A 15,736-nucleotide genomic window follows, 5' to 3' on the forward strand; every position below is an offset into this window, starting at 1 on the left:
GACGAACAATTACACCTAAATAATAACTAAATAAGTTGTTAATGCAGACCACACGGAGAACTCGAAGGCACCAGGATTGCCTGATTCCAAATAATCAAGACATCGTTTTCTAAACCCCACTGAACACTTTTGATAAATTACCACACCAACGAGAAAATCGGATTAGACGCAGCAATACAATATTGGACTGATGAACATTTAGTCCAATATATTTCCAAATTGCCCTGGGACCTTCACCTCATAAAGCATGAACAAACTGAGATCTCGACAAACTCGGATCAAAAGCCAGAATGAGGAAACAAGAACAAGGCAATCTGTCTATGCCCCTAATATATCACATTACATACAATGGATGCCATTCATCCAGCACACATTCGCATTGGCCCTGCAACAATTTTGATCATATTGACCGGGGGACGATGGAACGATAAACACCCCGCATAATCTAGGTTGCTCTGTAATTTTCTCCCGTGCCATAGCTAGTGCTTCAAGAAAGAGCAGCAACAACTGGGGGAACGATTGCAGGTGTAACCAGGGCAGGCATGCTTATAGTTAATGGCTGGAAGACAGCGGTGGTCTCCAACCGCTCCCAGGTCCTCCTCCGCTGCTCCTCCGCCGTCTTTTGCTCCAGTTCCTCTTGTTCATAGTTATTTTCACACGCTAAATATAGTTCTCCGTCCATCTCACATAACATCTTCTTCACATTTCTCGTCAAGTTCAAAACAGGTAGATTCCAGTGACTGCGAATGTTCCTTTCCAGAGCAGGCAAAAGTAGCGGCATTATTGTTTGCCGATTTCTCGACGCCAGACTAATCACGTGATCATTGTTCAGCAAGAATAAGGCCCTCTCTGCCACCTGGAAGCCATTTGTACCGTTTTTGTTAATAAAGTCCATGCGAAGAAAAAGGAAATTACAGGTAGATTCAAAAATAGAAAAAAAAAAAAACCTTGACGACAAGGAAAATTTTGTTATCTTCGTTATCACCAAATATGCTCTAACAATGAACAAAAAAGAAAGATTTACAACATTAACATGATTCAGAAAGTAATAAACACATTCTAATATTCTATTCACTATTTATCATTTTCTCAGCACTACAACATAGATAAATGAATTTTCAGTATATTTTACTCATAAATTAATTGTCAAACAAAAGAATCCAATGTGCGCATGGTTACTGGGCTATCATTTTTGCTCTTCACAGATACCACATACTATCGGGTTGCTGAATTTATTTCCAGACTAAGTTGTGCGTTCTTTATGGATCATACAAATGCAAACTAAAAGAAACACAGCCCTACTTTATGCTAAGCAGTAACTGATGGCATGTACAAATAATAGCACTCCAGTTGTCTATTTTATGCTAAATAATAAATACCAAACCTATATAACCTTATTTTGTAATGATCAACTCATTAAAAGAGCTTGAGATCATTCATAACTAGAATAATCCAAGTCCCACTATAGAGGTGGCATATGCATAATTTATTGCATACGCATCATTCATCATTTTCATTTTGCAACTATTTATTGCATATTCAGCACAGGAGTCCACTTAGTCCATTTTCATTCAAATTAGAACCCTGTAGATTGCTATACAATGAGAAAGTTGTAAAATATACAATGTCTGAAGGTGCCAATTAGCAATTATGGGACTTGGTTCTCTTGCACAAGGTCTTGCACAAGGTCTTGAATAAATCTTGCTGGCCAGAATCTGGCCAGCTAGAAATCTCTATCTCCCAATTAAAATATATGCATGGACATGCATATAATTAATGTGACCATATGAAATTACTAAAATACCCATGCATATGCATGCATGCATATATTCTAGCTGGCCAGATTCTGGCCATTTAGCAATACCCATTTTCATATTGTTCTCCTGAAGAAAAAGCTATAAATGCTAGAGAATATTCTGTGATATTATTTTTAAAATTGTTGTGGTCATTACTTGGAGAGAAATTATGGAACATGCAAAACAAAGAAAAAGCTCTCACAGTGCTTGTTGTCTTTTTGAAATAAAGGATAAAGTATGAAGGTACACCAATTAGAGTAAAAGCCTAAAATAACCGCATAACCAGGAGCAATTAATAATATTATGAAAACCAGTTATCTGAGAATGATCCTTGAGATATTCAACATAGTTTCATGCCCAATTCAGTTGGCAATGTTACATTAACCCTCACAACATAGTCATCACTGACCGTAAAAAGATCAGAAAAATTTACCTTTAAGCATGTGAAATAAAAATGCAGGCATGCAACTCCCATTTCAGACCAAAAAAAAAGTTCACATAAGTGAGGTAATTAGGTAATTGACACAAAAATTAGATCACCTGGAAATGAAAGCTCTTGATGCAGTATGCAATCCGTTGAAATAATGGAAGCAGACACTTCTGGGTCTCCACTTCGTTAGTAATTTCCAAGATCTCTTCCATCTCACTTAAAAACATAATTTCCTTTTGACTGTTAGTTACAGGCCAATATCTCAGCAACCCACTGATAACTGAAGTTGCTAGCTGAGGCTCTTTCTCTATATATTGCGTCAGACAGTAAGTCAGCTGTTGATGATACACACCAAGTGTCTTTGGTCTGTGCAGAGGTATTAGGACCCTCCACAAGAACATTTTATGCTCCTCTTTTAGAGGCAATGCAAACCCACTGATGACACTACCAAAAACTTCTAACAATTCAGCAATCCCATTATGTCGCTCTGTCTCAAACACAAACTGGTAAAATATGTTGCTCACCACTTTCCGGATGAAAGGACGATGCACCATGAATTTTCCATAGATCCTGTGCAAAATTGCTTTCAGGCATTCCCTTTCCCTAGGATCCTCAGAATCAAAGAGGTGAAGCAGTCTCAAAATGAATGAATGATCTACATACTTCTTCCCGATTTTAACAGCAAGTGAAGAGGATTCTATGAACTTAAGCAGCAAATCATAGACAAGTTGCAGGTGCGACCAAGCTGGTTCGAACAGGGGTTCTTCCTCTTCAGTTTCACCGCCAGCAATACCAGATCGGGTATTCGATGGGAAGGCCCTAAACAAGTTACTAGAAAACATTTTACAGCTAGCGGAAATCATGGACTCAGTGAAACGAGAACTCCCAGCATCAATATATTCAATGAGATCTATTAGTGCCTGCCGTTTCATATCCTTCTCCGCTGGATTCTTGTTGGGATCAGAGAAATCAAAGATGACACAACAGAGATTCAACTTACAGATGAAAAGATTCTTCTTTTCCGCATTAGACACATCTTTGAATAATAGTAGAGGTTCAATGCTTGTGACGACACTTGACGGGAATATGGCGGACGCAGTTCGCTTGACGGTGGTGAATCGGGAGGGAACAACATTGCCACTGCTGATCCGATTTCCGTTTAAAGACGTCGCCGCATTTCCGCCGGAATGGGCATGGGCGGAAACAGGAGAAGGATCGGATTTAGAAGACTTGCGAGGTAATTTACCTAGAAATTGCTTCCACATGGTGCTCACTGCTCAACTCGGGGACGATCAGATCAAGCTCATGCTTCCAAAGTTTGGCAACAAGACTGGCATGTACCGAACCTGCAGCAAATCGCATTACAATTTATAACAAGATGTCGGGAAAAATGCCACTTCTTAGCACAAAGAAAAAGAAATCAAAGTAATCAATTACGGTCAGGAGAATAAGGTTAAAAAAAAACTCGAATAACCTAACCGATGATCAGATAGAAAATCGTTAGGGTAAAAAAGCGACATAAAACTACACCACTTGGCGACAAAGCCGAGTAACCGAAAGCAAAGCCAATCAAGATCTCGCACGGAAAAGGAAAACTCAAGAAGGAAACCTAAGGGGAAGAAAGACCTTAAAGTTTCCAGAAAAAACGACCGAGAGGCTTCCCAGCTCCACGATCACGGATCCTGCGCGAAAAGCTTGATCCGAAGCTTGACTCCGACAGTCGGCTACCAATTCCAGCAAACACCCAAGAAATCAGACCCTCCCCTCCTCATGGACGCGCTCGTATCGGTATGTCCTGGACCAGAATTCAGATCAGCAGAGGCTGAGGCGGAAGCGATGTGACAAAGCGAGGAAGAAGAGCAAGCACTACTGTAGTAGCTTCGCGAAAAGAAAAAAAAAGGTCAAATAAAATGAGCAGCGGCGTCGCCCATACTCGAAAGGGATGGTTCCGATTTCTACTCACGGACCGGAACAAATAAACGGTATCCGTCGGATTGAACAAGCACGCGATCTGATGTTGCAATTAGAGGGAGCCAGCCGTCGATTTCACGAGACGGCTTATAAACTTCTCATAATAAACGAAGTTCCAGTGATGTGATTGTGATGCGATAGGCGAGGGCTTTGGAGACCCAACTCCAGAACGGACTTGTAGGTCGTTGATTCTATCAGATTGTTTTATTTTTCAAAAATAAAAAACGAGGAAACAAAATAGGCATGAAAGAGACACGTCTTTCTTCAATTTGTATGAGAAAGGGACATCCCTCTCAAATTGGGAGCAAGGGCGTCAACCCAACGTTGGGGGTGAACCGTTGCCGTCTTGCCGAGATCACGGCCAGTCCAATCACCTGTCACCGCATATTTACTAATGGCTGGTAAAATCATACCATGCCATCCATTAACTATCTCCACAGAATCTCAAAGAGATAGAGTCTTATGATGCATCAGACAGGCTATTATCATACTTGCCGTATAAGATATGCAGAGAACATGAGTGGTGCAGATATTTGGCTGAGCAGAGCAGTGGTAAAAACAAAGGATATCATGGCACGGATCCTGCATGATCACTAACTCCCTGCTCTCCACTTAAATGGTAGCGCTGCTGTGTATTATTTGTATGCTTCCACTTTTGGCCAACACAAATCCAATCAATCTGCTCAAAGATTGAACTTCAAGCGAAACATCAGACCAGACGCATTAAAGGCAGATCTCAGCACAGAGCCCGTGAGAGGAAAAGAGGAATCCTGCGTACGTCTTCCTTTGCGTCATTAAATCACACTCCAGCAGGGCTTTAGATCAAACCTCAACTTGGGTTCCAATAATGACCGGGTACGGTCATCGAGCAACTAATAGAGGAGTCTTGGCTTGAAACAGAAGATTAGTCAAGGATTGTTACGTCTACCATGCAGGGAAGGGGAGGCTCTAAAAGGCTTTTACGTGCATGATGAAGACTGCGGAAGCATACAAATTGGAGGTCATTTCGACAAAAACTTTAGGTACGGACATTGCAAAGGAGATTAGATCATGTGATGTTATTTGCTGTATATCCAGCCATTAACCTTTGAATTTGCAATTAAATAATTATGTCCACCGATGCTGAAGTACAACCTAATTGTATATGATCTAGGTGGTCATTCAAAAAGCCCAAACGTTATCGTTGGTACTCAAATGATAGATTTATTTCCCTTCCAAAGATTTTGGGATGAGCATAGAGGAAATGAGTGCAATATCTTTTGCTACAAGATGATCATTCAAAACACAAAAAATATTATAATAGTTCTCCTTATGTGACACCATAACTTAACGACCTAACCATTTAAATCAACTCCCATCCATGAAAAAACAGATGGTCCAAATGTTTTTTTTTTAAATACCTTGCCCCGGTAGATTTTCCGTCAATGAAAACATCGATCGATCAGTTGTCAAAATTTTCATTGCGAATCCATTTTTCGATGGAATTTTGAATTTTGTCGCTAATTTTAGTAAAACTTTTGACATTAAACTCCTTAAAATGGATTCAAATCCTATAATATATTATAAATCCAACGACACATTCAACATTTATCCCAAAACAAAATTCATTCAACATTTAAAAACAATATTCAACAAAATAACATTCAACATAGACAACATTCATTCAGCATTCAAAAACAACATTCAACATTCACAATATTCATTCAACATTTAAAAACAACATTCAAATTCAATTAAACAAAAAGAATATGATAGCTTTAACACTATATTGTCTATTTTGAAGTAATCACATATGCGAATCTAAAGTTAAACTACATATTAGTTGGATAATATGGATTACATAAGGGCAAATCTACTTATCAAAAAATTACACAAATTGATAAACACAAGTTTAATATGTTTTTAAAAAAATATATGTGATAGAATATAGTCTCAAATCTAAGTTTTCAAATGCTGACCTTTTATCTATATTGTTCCTAAAAATATATAATACAATTAGAAATGCACATAGTATCAAAACTAACTGAACCATTTTGCATATTTTATGAGTGATAAATAAAAAAAATTAAGTTGAAGATCAACACGCCTCAAAAGAATTGTTGTTATTATAAGCTATTTATCAGTAACGTTCAAATCTTGAGTCTCTTGTAAGTCAAAATCATGCGGTATTAAAAAAGTAGAAGGACTCATTAATGAAAAGCGAGACATGATTTCTTCTTACATTTCCCGCTTTATTGTTGTCTTGACCCGATTTTCCATTCTAATATAGTGACCCGATCCCTCAATTTTTTATTTTTTATTTTATTATTATTATTATTATTATCTAATATACAATTAATAAAACTAGTCATTATTAAATGTAAGTGGTAATAAAGTTTATATTCTTACATTTATGGCCTTTAATTGAGAGCATTGACAAAAGTGTCATCTAATATATTTTGCTGCCTATTGTGAAATATCTCTCAATAAATGGAAGGTCTCTATAAAGTATCTACTCTCATACATAAATTTTTTTATAAATTAAAATAAGTTCATTAATAATTAAAAAATTCTTAAATAATTTATTGCATGCTCTACAATATATTGTGATCTAGTTGTATGCTTTGTGGATCCCTTGTTTACGCTAGTGAACTCAATATTTCTATTATTTCGAACAATCGATGAATTTTATATATTGTCATTTTTTTTGTATTGTTCTTTCATGCATCTCAAATCTCAACTAGTATATAGAATGACTTTGTTCATTTCTTTCTCCACTTGTATAACAAGTCCTTGTATAGTTTTTAATAATAATTGTTCCATTTTTTTTTTAATTCTACCTCGTGTCTGGGCTCCTAAATATATTTTTTCTATAACAATATCGAGAAAATTAGTATAAAATAATATTATATTATACAATATCAATAATATTGAAATTATTTACTAAAAATTTTTGTTAATAAAAATCTTTAAGATTTGATCTACATGCCTCCATATAGAATCAGAAGCTCTTTAAATTTTTTAGTTTATGTATGCAGATACATTATAACCATCTAGAGTACAACGACATGAAAAATAGCAATATAAATATACACATTCTAAAATAATCAAATCAAAACAATAATATCTTATATGATATAAATAGTGAGATTTACATATAAAAAATAATTATATCCATAACTGACGACATAGTTTTCAATACTAAAATATAATCATCATTACAAATTGAATCATTAGCATTAATAATTTCGAAGTCTTTATCACTAGACTCTATTAATATATCAAGCTTCTCAATGTTAGACATCCCTCCATCATCAATTTCCTCGTAAGTGACATTTACATGTACGAATAATTGGATATGGATTGAATTTGTAATTGACTGAATGCATCTCTAATTTCTCATTATATTTTAAAATGCATCATGGTTTAGATCGTGATGAAATTTAATATTTCTATAATTGAACAAGGCTTCATTCAACAAATTAACCATTCACTCGATTTTCTTCTTTTCGTTGAGTATTCAATATAGAAAACTTGACCAACTTGTACTATGAAAATAAAAAGTTCAAACTTGTTGAATCTTTGTTTGCATTAACTACAATAAAATTATAGTTTAAATATATTCTAATACTTGTTCTTGGAGCCAGATCATACCATGAATATTTGAATAACACACATCTTTTTATGACTAAAATAGGATATTCAATCTCAATGATTTCATCAAGTCTACCATAATAATCAAATTCAGTATTAATGTTGTTGATAGATCCTTTTATGCAAACACCTAAATTATAAGTTAGTGTGTGTGAATCACATTGTGCCATATGAAATTTGAAGTTATTAACATAATAACTAGAGATTCTTATGTTACAGAGAGATCTTGATGCAAGATTCATTATCCTTTTATCTTGCATATTTGATCTATGGTATTTTACCCAGAAAAATAGTTATGATATAAATTTAAAGTCCTTCACCTAGAAAAATAGTTATGATAAAAATTATCAATTATTTAATACACTTGAAGAAAATAATTTAGTATCTAACTTACATAGATTTTAAACCATAAAACAAATTACGTCTATGTTTTCTCTATCTTACTTATACTTAATAATGGATTTTGTAGTTGTAGTTGTTGTTATTGCAAGATGTCAAGGAAGATAATTTTAAGACATATGGTACAACAAACAAACAAAAAGAAATAAATGTTTGAATATAGAAGTTAAATTTATATAGAATTTGACCTCATTACAATTTAGGAGTATATATATTCTTATTGCATGGTATTGTTTTTGATTGAACAATCTACAAACAGATATATCCATTGACTTTATCATAATTTCAAGGACACTTGCGTTATTTGAGTTTTACATTATCAACAAAATAATATGAGCAGAAAAAATATGCTTCTTCAACCAAATAAATATTATATATCAACCCCTCAACTCTTAATCTATTACGAACATTATTCTTTAATCTCCTAAAAAATTATTCAAATAAATACATCTATCTGTACTGCATAGAATCAGCTAGTCTTGCCTCGTAAGGTTAATAAATTGGTAGATATTCTATTGAATAAAAAAAAAGTAGATTAATTTCAAATAATCTGGCTGTCAAAATAACTCTCAATTTCAAATTTTAAAAAAATAGAATTAATTTTGTAAGTACTTGCCAAACATTATTAGAAACTAGATTATGTAAAGCTATTAGAATATGTCTTTGAATGGACATGTAACAATCATGACTTTTCATTCAAATAATTTTAATTTGTTTAAAATCCTGCATCAATCCATATTTGAGGCATACCTATCAGGGAATTTGATTTCTTTCAACCAATTACATAATGTATATTTACTTTCTTTTTTCCAATGTATAACAAGTTTTTAAAAATTTATTGGTTGTTCATTCTGATACAACTCAAGTCTATTAACAAATTCTTTCAATTGCTTATGCGATTTTGTTTTATCTTTAGTTTTTCCCGAAACATTCATCATAGGATTGAAAATATTATCGATTTTTTTCTTAATATGCATCTTATCTAAATTATGTTAAATGAGTAGATACTTCTAATTTGACAACTTTCAAAATATGTTTCATTTCTTCCAACCACACTTGCACACCTTAATAATGTATTTATTTAAATTATTAGAATTTGTCTAAGTTACCGGGACAAATCCTTAGTGTAAATACCCTATGGTACCAAATCAAAGAACTTATCACCGGACTCATGAATCTTAGAGAAAAGGTAACCAACCGAGATTCGCTAAGGTATGCGCTTAACGCATTTCCTAGGACTCCTGAATGGACAACCCTAGTAGATGCATATTTCATCTCTAGAACTTAGAGGTAAGTAATTTAGAAGAACTGTTCTCTACTTTTAAAATTCATGAGTATATGCAGATTTAAAGAAGGAGTCAAAGCACAATATTGTCTTAAAGGTAAAAATGGATGAACTAGAATCCGAAACTTCTGTTGATGATAACGAAACGACATTCATGGTAAGTTCAAAAGTTTTTTATAACTAATAAGTATAATCAAGTGCAAGCCAAAAGAAGAAAAAGGAAATAAGGTGCATATTGCAATGAAGAAGGATACGTCAAAGATAACTGTACAAAACTGAAGAACAATGACAAGGACAATAAAAAGGATGAAAGAGTAACCCAGAAGAAGCACAAGAATCTAAAGGCGATATGGGACGAAACATTGTCATCAGATTTGGACGTCATAGCCTATGCCGGACTTGCATTGATGACAAATCACCAAGAAGATTACAAAGCAAGTTCATCGGAGATGAGTATCGAGAGTATTGATGAAGGAGGAGAAACGTCAAAAAAAAGTAGTTCTACAAGGGGAGTATCAGATAATGAGATCGACAAGATAAGTAAGGTACGATCTCTACCTCCTGATAAGTTATTTAAGTTTATAAAAATATTATCGAAAAAGTCTTGTAAATTAGCAATTGAAAATGGAAAATTTAAAAAGGAAAATGAGGAATTAAAACTAACTTTAGCAACATCTTGTCGATTAGAAGATTTCGACAAGATAAAAATTGAAAATAAAAAATTGAAAGTAAAAATAGAAAATTTGAAGAATTATGTATGCACACATGTTCAACAAATTAGAAATCATTCAGGGCTTAATTGATATTTTAGATATCATAAGGGCTAAATTAAAATTTTTTACCAAAATATATCCCTAGAAAATTTTGATTAAATTGGTTGGAAGAAATCTATTTTGGGTTCTAAAATCGTGCTTAAATTAAATTTTTATGCATGTCATACTTTTAAACTGATTTAATTTTTTATTTGCTTAGAATTATTTAAATAATTTTTTTTATATAATTTCTATTAAAAACTAATTTTTATTTAATTTTTTTGAGAAAGAATATTTCATCACTAATCTATGGGAAAATTTTTAAAAAATTTTAACTGTTAAATTATTTTTTATGTTTTTTTTAATAAAAATTATATTTTTAATTTAAAATATTATGTAGAGTAATTTTTATAAAATTTATTTTTCTATAAATATTTATCATGTTCTCTGATTAAGAAAATATTTTTATTATTATTATTGTGTTTTAATCCATGGATTTTGATCTCAATCAATGCACAAACTTCCATAAATCCAAAAGTATAAATGATACATCCTCAGGTAATATTAGAAGGGGGTAATTTGCATTTTTTTTATAATAATGTGTAAAATATTTTCTCAATTTTTTAGGCATCCAAAAATTAAATATTAATAATAGTGATAAATCATCCCTAAGATTAATAAATTAGATACATTGTTTAACTAAAAAAAATATATTACACATAATTTGAGCAACAACATTTTACAGACGAGCTGGTGTAATATGTTACCGAATTTGGGTTAATTTTTATGAAAAGTACAATAATTCATAATAATTATATCCTACAATAGCTATTAACCAAACATGAAAGAGAACACTAGATATTTAATAAAGTTCGGCATATTACGCCTAACTAAATCCTTAAACACTACCAAATAATATTTCACTGATTTAGAAAATATTATAAAATAAGAGAGATTTAATTACCTCAACATAGGAAGAGAGGATGCAATTCCGATTATGACGGAACATTTGGTTTTAAATCGAATTGACCGATTGATGATGGAATTAATCAAATTGACTAAAATTGAATAAATTGAATTTTTTTTTATATTAACCGAATCAGATCGATTTTTTTTAAAAATCAAATAAACTAAACTAATAAAATATCGATTAATTTAAATTTCAACTAAATTAACCGAACTTCAGAAGCTTGAATCCAAATGTTTCAAAATATTTTTTAGCATACAGATCAAATAAAATTCTCATACCAAAATAAAAAAATAGTTTTGATCAAAGCAACAATCCATAATAAAATAAATGAATCAGAACAAACAAACACAGTAATAAATTGATGTACAAATAACATTATTACTTCACTTCAGAGGAGAGATCTCCAGCAGCCTTTGCCATGAGACCTGAGGTTGGAAATGCGTCACTGTTCCTCCTCAGTTGATGCTGCCTTATTGGTGTGTGTCTTCTCGCAACAAGGAAGTCTGCCCATGATTGATGTACCTAGAAGGAAGAGAGGTGGAAGTCGTGCTACCCTATGGTCAATCTGCAAGGGAGAGGAGGGCAGGGACTTAGAATTCGATCAAGACTGCCAATGAGAACGACTGAGATGAGGGGAGGCCGACGAGAGAGGGAGTCACAAATGGGTCACGGGAGTCGTGATGGCATTAAGGAAATAGAAAATTAGAGATTTTAAAGCTTTCAGTTCAGTCTATAAACCTAAATGGAATAACTCAAAATATCTATTTTTTAAAAAAAATTGAAATAACTGAACTAAATTTTTAAATTTGAATGTTCGATCGATTTATTCGGTTTAATTAAATTTTTACCCACCTCAAATTCTAATATCAAAATCAAAAAGGATAGGAGACTTTTACCGCCTTACTCCTTATTTTTCTAAATTCCCGAGGTGGGATTACTTAATTTTTCCAAAAAAAATAATGGACCAAATAAATAGTTGGCCTAATAAAAAAAATAAATTTTCATTTTGGTAAAATTTCATTTTGTCAACAGGATTTTCAATGGTTCGAATCAGATTCGGGATTATGATTCCACCTTCTTTAGATCTCATGTATAAAATGATATCAAACATATTAATGTGCTCCGTCCTTGTAGGATAAGTATGGTTCTTTGCTAAATGAATAACATTTTGACTATCACAATATACTTTGATGTGCTTGTGCTCCATTCAGTTCACCACGCAATCCTTGAAGCCAAATTGCCTCCTTCACAACCTCTGTAAGTATGATATACTCCATCTCTGTCGTAGATAAAGTAATCGTTGACTGTAAGGCAGACATCCAAATGACTAATGCCTTTGCAAAAGAAAACATATTACTAGTAGTTGATCGACAATTGCCAAAATTAGCAGCATAATTATAATCAGAATACCCAACTATATATTAACCATATTGTTTGTTGTGCTGAAATACCAAACCAATATCTACGTGTTCAAAATATATATCATAGAATCCATTTTAGAGCTTGCGAATGTTTCTTTCCAGGATCATGCATACACCTGTTCACAACCCCAACTGCTTATGAAATATCAAGTCTTATACATACCATTGCATACATCAAATGCCAACAAAATTTGTATACAGTGATTTTGACATGTATTCCCATTCTGCATCATTCTTTGATAATATGGATGCACTAAACTTGAAATGAGAAGTAAGTGGGGGTACTAACTGGTTTTTATTTCTCAATCATGCTAAAATGTTTTAGTACCTTCTCCAAATATTATTTCTGAGATAAACAAAGATAACTACACAAAACTGAAGAACAAGGACAAGGACAAGAAAAAGGATGAAAGAGCGACCCAGAAGAAGCACAAAAATCTAAAGTAACATGGGACGAAACATCGTCATCAGATTCGAACGTCATAGCCTATGTCGGACTTGCATTGATGACAAGTCACCAAGAAGACGACAAAGCAAGTTCATCGGAAATAAGTATCAAGAGCATCGATGAATGGGGAGAAACGTTAAAAGAAAGTAGCTCTACAGGGGAGCATCAAATAATAAGATTAAGTAAAAAGGAAAATGAGGAATTAAAACTAACCTTAGCACCATCTCGTCGATTAGAAGATTTCGACAAGATAAAAATTGAAAATGAAAAATTAAAAGTAGAAATAGAAATTTGAAAAATTATGCATGTTCAACAAATTAGAAATCATTTAGGACTTAATTGGTATTTTAGATATCATAAGGGTCAAATTAGAAAATTTTCATCAAAATATGGTACTTAAATTAAATTTTTATGCATGTCATACTTTTAAATTGATTTAATTTTTTATTTATTTAGAATTATTAAAATAAATTACTTCATATAATTTCTATTAAAAATTAATTTTTATCTATTTTTTTGTTAGAAAGAAGATTTCATCACTAATATGTAGGAAATTTTTTAAAATTTTATGACTATTAAATTTTTTAAAATTTTATGACTATTAAATTTTTTAATGAATTTTTTAATAAAAATTATATTTTGCAATTTAAATAATCTGCAGAGTAATTTTTATAAAATTTATCATGTTCTCTATTAAGAAAACATTTTAATTTTTTTTCACTATTATTAAATTTTATATGAATTATTTATCTAAATATTACCTTTTAATATTAAATAACAGGATTACATGGTCAACAATCAAATAACAGAATTGCATGGTCAACAATTACATACTAGCTTTTAATATTAATATTTTTACAATATTATGAATTCAACAATCAAATAAAAAGATGTACAAACAATAATCAAATAACAGGATTGCATGGTCGCTTGACCCCTCGGCCAAGGTTGCACAAGCGCTTGACCAAGGTTGAGGTCGTGACCAGACTAGCGATCTCACTAGTGCTGTGAACTGGGCTAACCTATGATGAGGCGGGTTAGCCTATGATGTTTCAGTCATTGGATTGGACGGGGCGAGTCAACCCTTCATCTTGGCTGATTAGGAAATCTCTAATGCTACCCAATCTAAGGTGAGTTGTGAGTTAGACTGGTGAATCCATGAGCTCATAAAAAATATTTAAAAAAATAAAAAAATTTCATATATCAAAGAGTTACTTTAAAAATGTTTACTTACAAAAGAAATAGGTATTTTAAACTCGTGTTTAATGAAAATGCTACTTTTATTTCAAGATTGTAAAAAACAAGTAATAATAAACTAACATAAAATTTGATTTACATGTATTTTTCAATCTACAGGTCAACCCTAGCATTCCACGAACCGACTCGCATGGGTCGCGAGCCCAAGTGAGTCGGCCTGTCTAGATCCATCATAAAATAGGTTGATAAAATTTCAACCTAACATACTTAAATTATTTGATATTATGGGTTAACTCGATAGACTCAACCCAAATTTATAGTTCTAGATCTCACTTCGAGCCTGAGGTTGTGATTGCGACCAGGGCTAAGGTTGCAGTCGAGCTCGCGACCAAGCTGGGGACTAGTTGAGCTTGCAATAGAGCTCACGGTCGACCATGCTCCCCCTGGCTGAGTTCGTGACCTCGCGACCTTGGTGTGAGGTTGTAGCCAAAGCATGATCAAATCGACTGTGGGATGAGAGGAGAGTGGAGGGAAGAGGAGTATACTGTCAGGATGTGTGCCTGAAGATCGAAGAGGAGAGGAGAGGAGATACATGTCGGAAATCGGTGAGGAGGTTGGTCGAAGAGGAAGATTTCTAAGTCGGGAAGAAAAAATCGAGAATGAAAATCCTAATTAGAAAGTCAATTAACGACGAGACTTAATTTGAACGCTATTTTAGTGACGTAAACTTAATTCTATCCTAATTTAACACGGGAATTAATTTCGTTGCTATTTTAATGATGAAATTTATTTTTTTTTATCACTAATTAAATAGGTTATATAAGAATAATGCTCGAAATAAAAAAAATGCTAATATTTCTTTTTAAAAATTAGAAGCCAAAAGTATTTTTATCGGTAACTTAATAAAAATTATAAGTCAAGCATATATCTATATTTATCAAAAAAAAATTTAAAATTTAAGGTCAAACATATATTTTATCCATAATTTTTTAAAAATATTACTAGCTAAGTATATATTTGATTGATATTTTTAAAAAACACATCCTTATTTTTTAAAAATATTAGTTATTTATATTTAAAAATTACCTATCAATATTATATATTTTTTAAAAAAAAGCTTAACCTTTATTTATTTAATCAATAATTAAAAAAAAATATATATTGATCATTATTTGGGTCTGAAAAAATAATATTCATAGATTATATTAAGCATAAAAAATTTGACCAATAATTTATATTATCATAGAAATAAAAAATTAATACAGCCCTGCGTTTGCTACGTTGAAGGAGGTAGGACACGTGGCCTGTGCTAATACAATGGAACTGCAACGTGTCCTCTCGGCTTCCAATGCATTAATTATCAATACATATGCGTTTATCGATCACTATATAATTAAACAGTATGTTGCTCGGAATCAATTCAATCGTTCAACC

The 15,736-nt window shown here is 32.4% G+C and overlaps 1 protein-coding gene across 1 annotated transcript; it reads right to left on the reverse strand.

Annotated features, from left to right (window-relative positions):
* Positions 1 to 245: 245 nt before the first annotated feature.
* Positions 246 to 4,129, reverse strand: LOC122015997 (serine/threonine protein phosphatase 2A 57 kDa regulatory subunit B' kappa isoform-like). Its single transcript, XM_042573123.1, has 3 exons — positions 3,853 to 4,129; positions 2,337 to 3,572; positions 246 to 856 (listed from the first exon to the last, which is right to left on the reverse strand). The coding sequence occupies exons 2-3, from the start codon at positions 3,489 to 3,491 to the stop codon at positions 488 to 490; spliced, it is 1,524 nt and encodes a 507-aa protein (XP_042429057.1). The 5' UTR covers positions 3,492 to 3,572; positions 3,853 to 4,129; the 3' UTR covers positions 246 to 487.
* Positions 4,130 to 15,736: the final 11,607 nt, after the last annotated feature.

The sequence above is a fragment of the Zingiber officinale genome, chromosome 8B (assembly GCF_018446385.1).
Source record: "Zingiber officinale cultivar Zhangliang chromosome 8B, Zo_v1.1, whole genome shotgun sequence".
Lineage (NCBI taxonomy): Eukaryota > Viridiplantae > Streptophyta > Magnoliopsida > Zingiberales > Zingiberaceae > Zingiber > Zingiber officinale.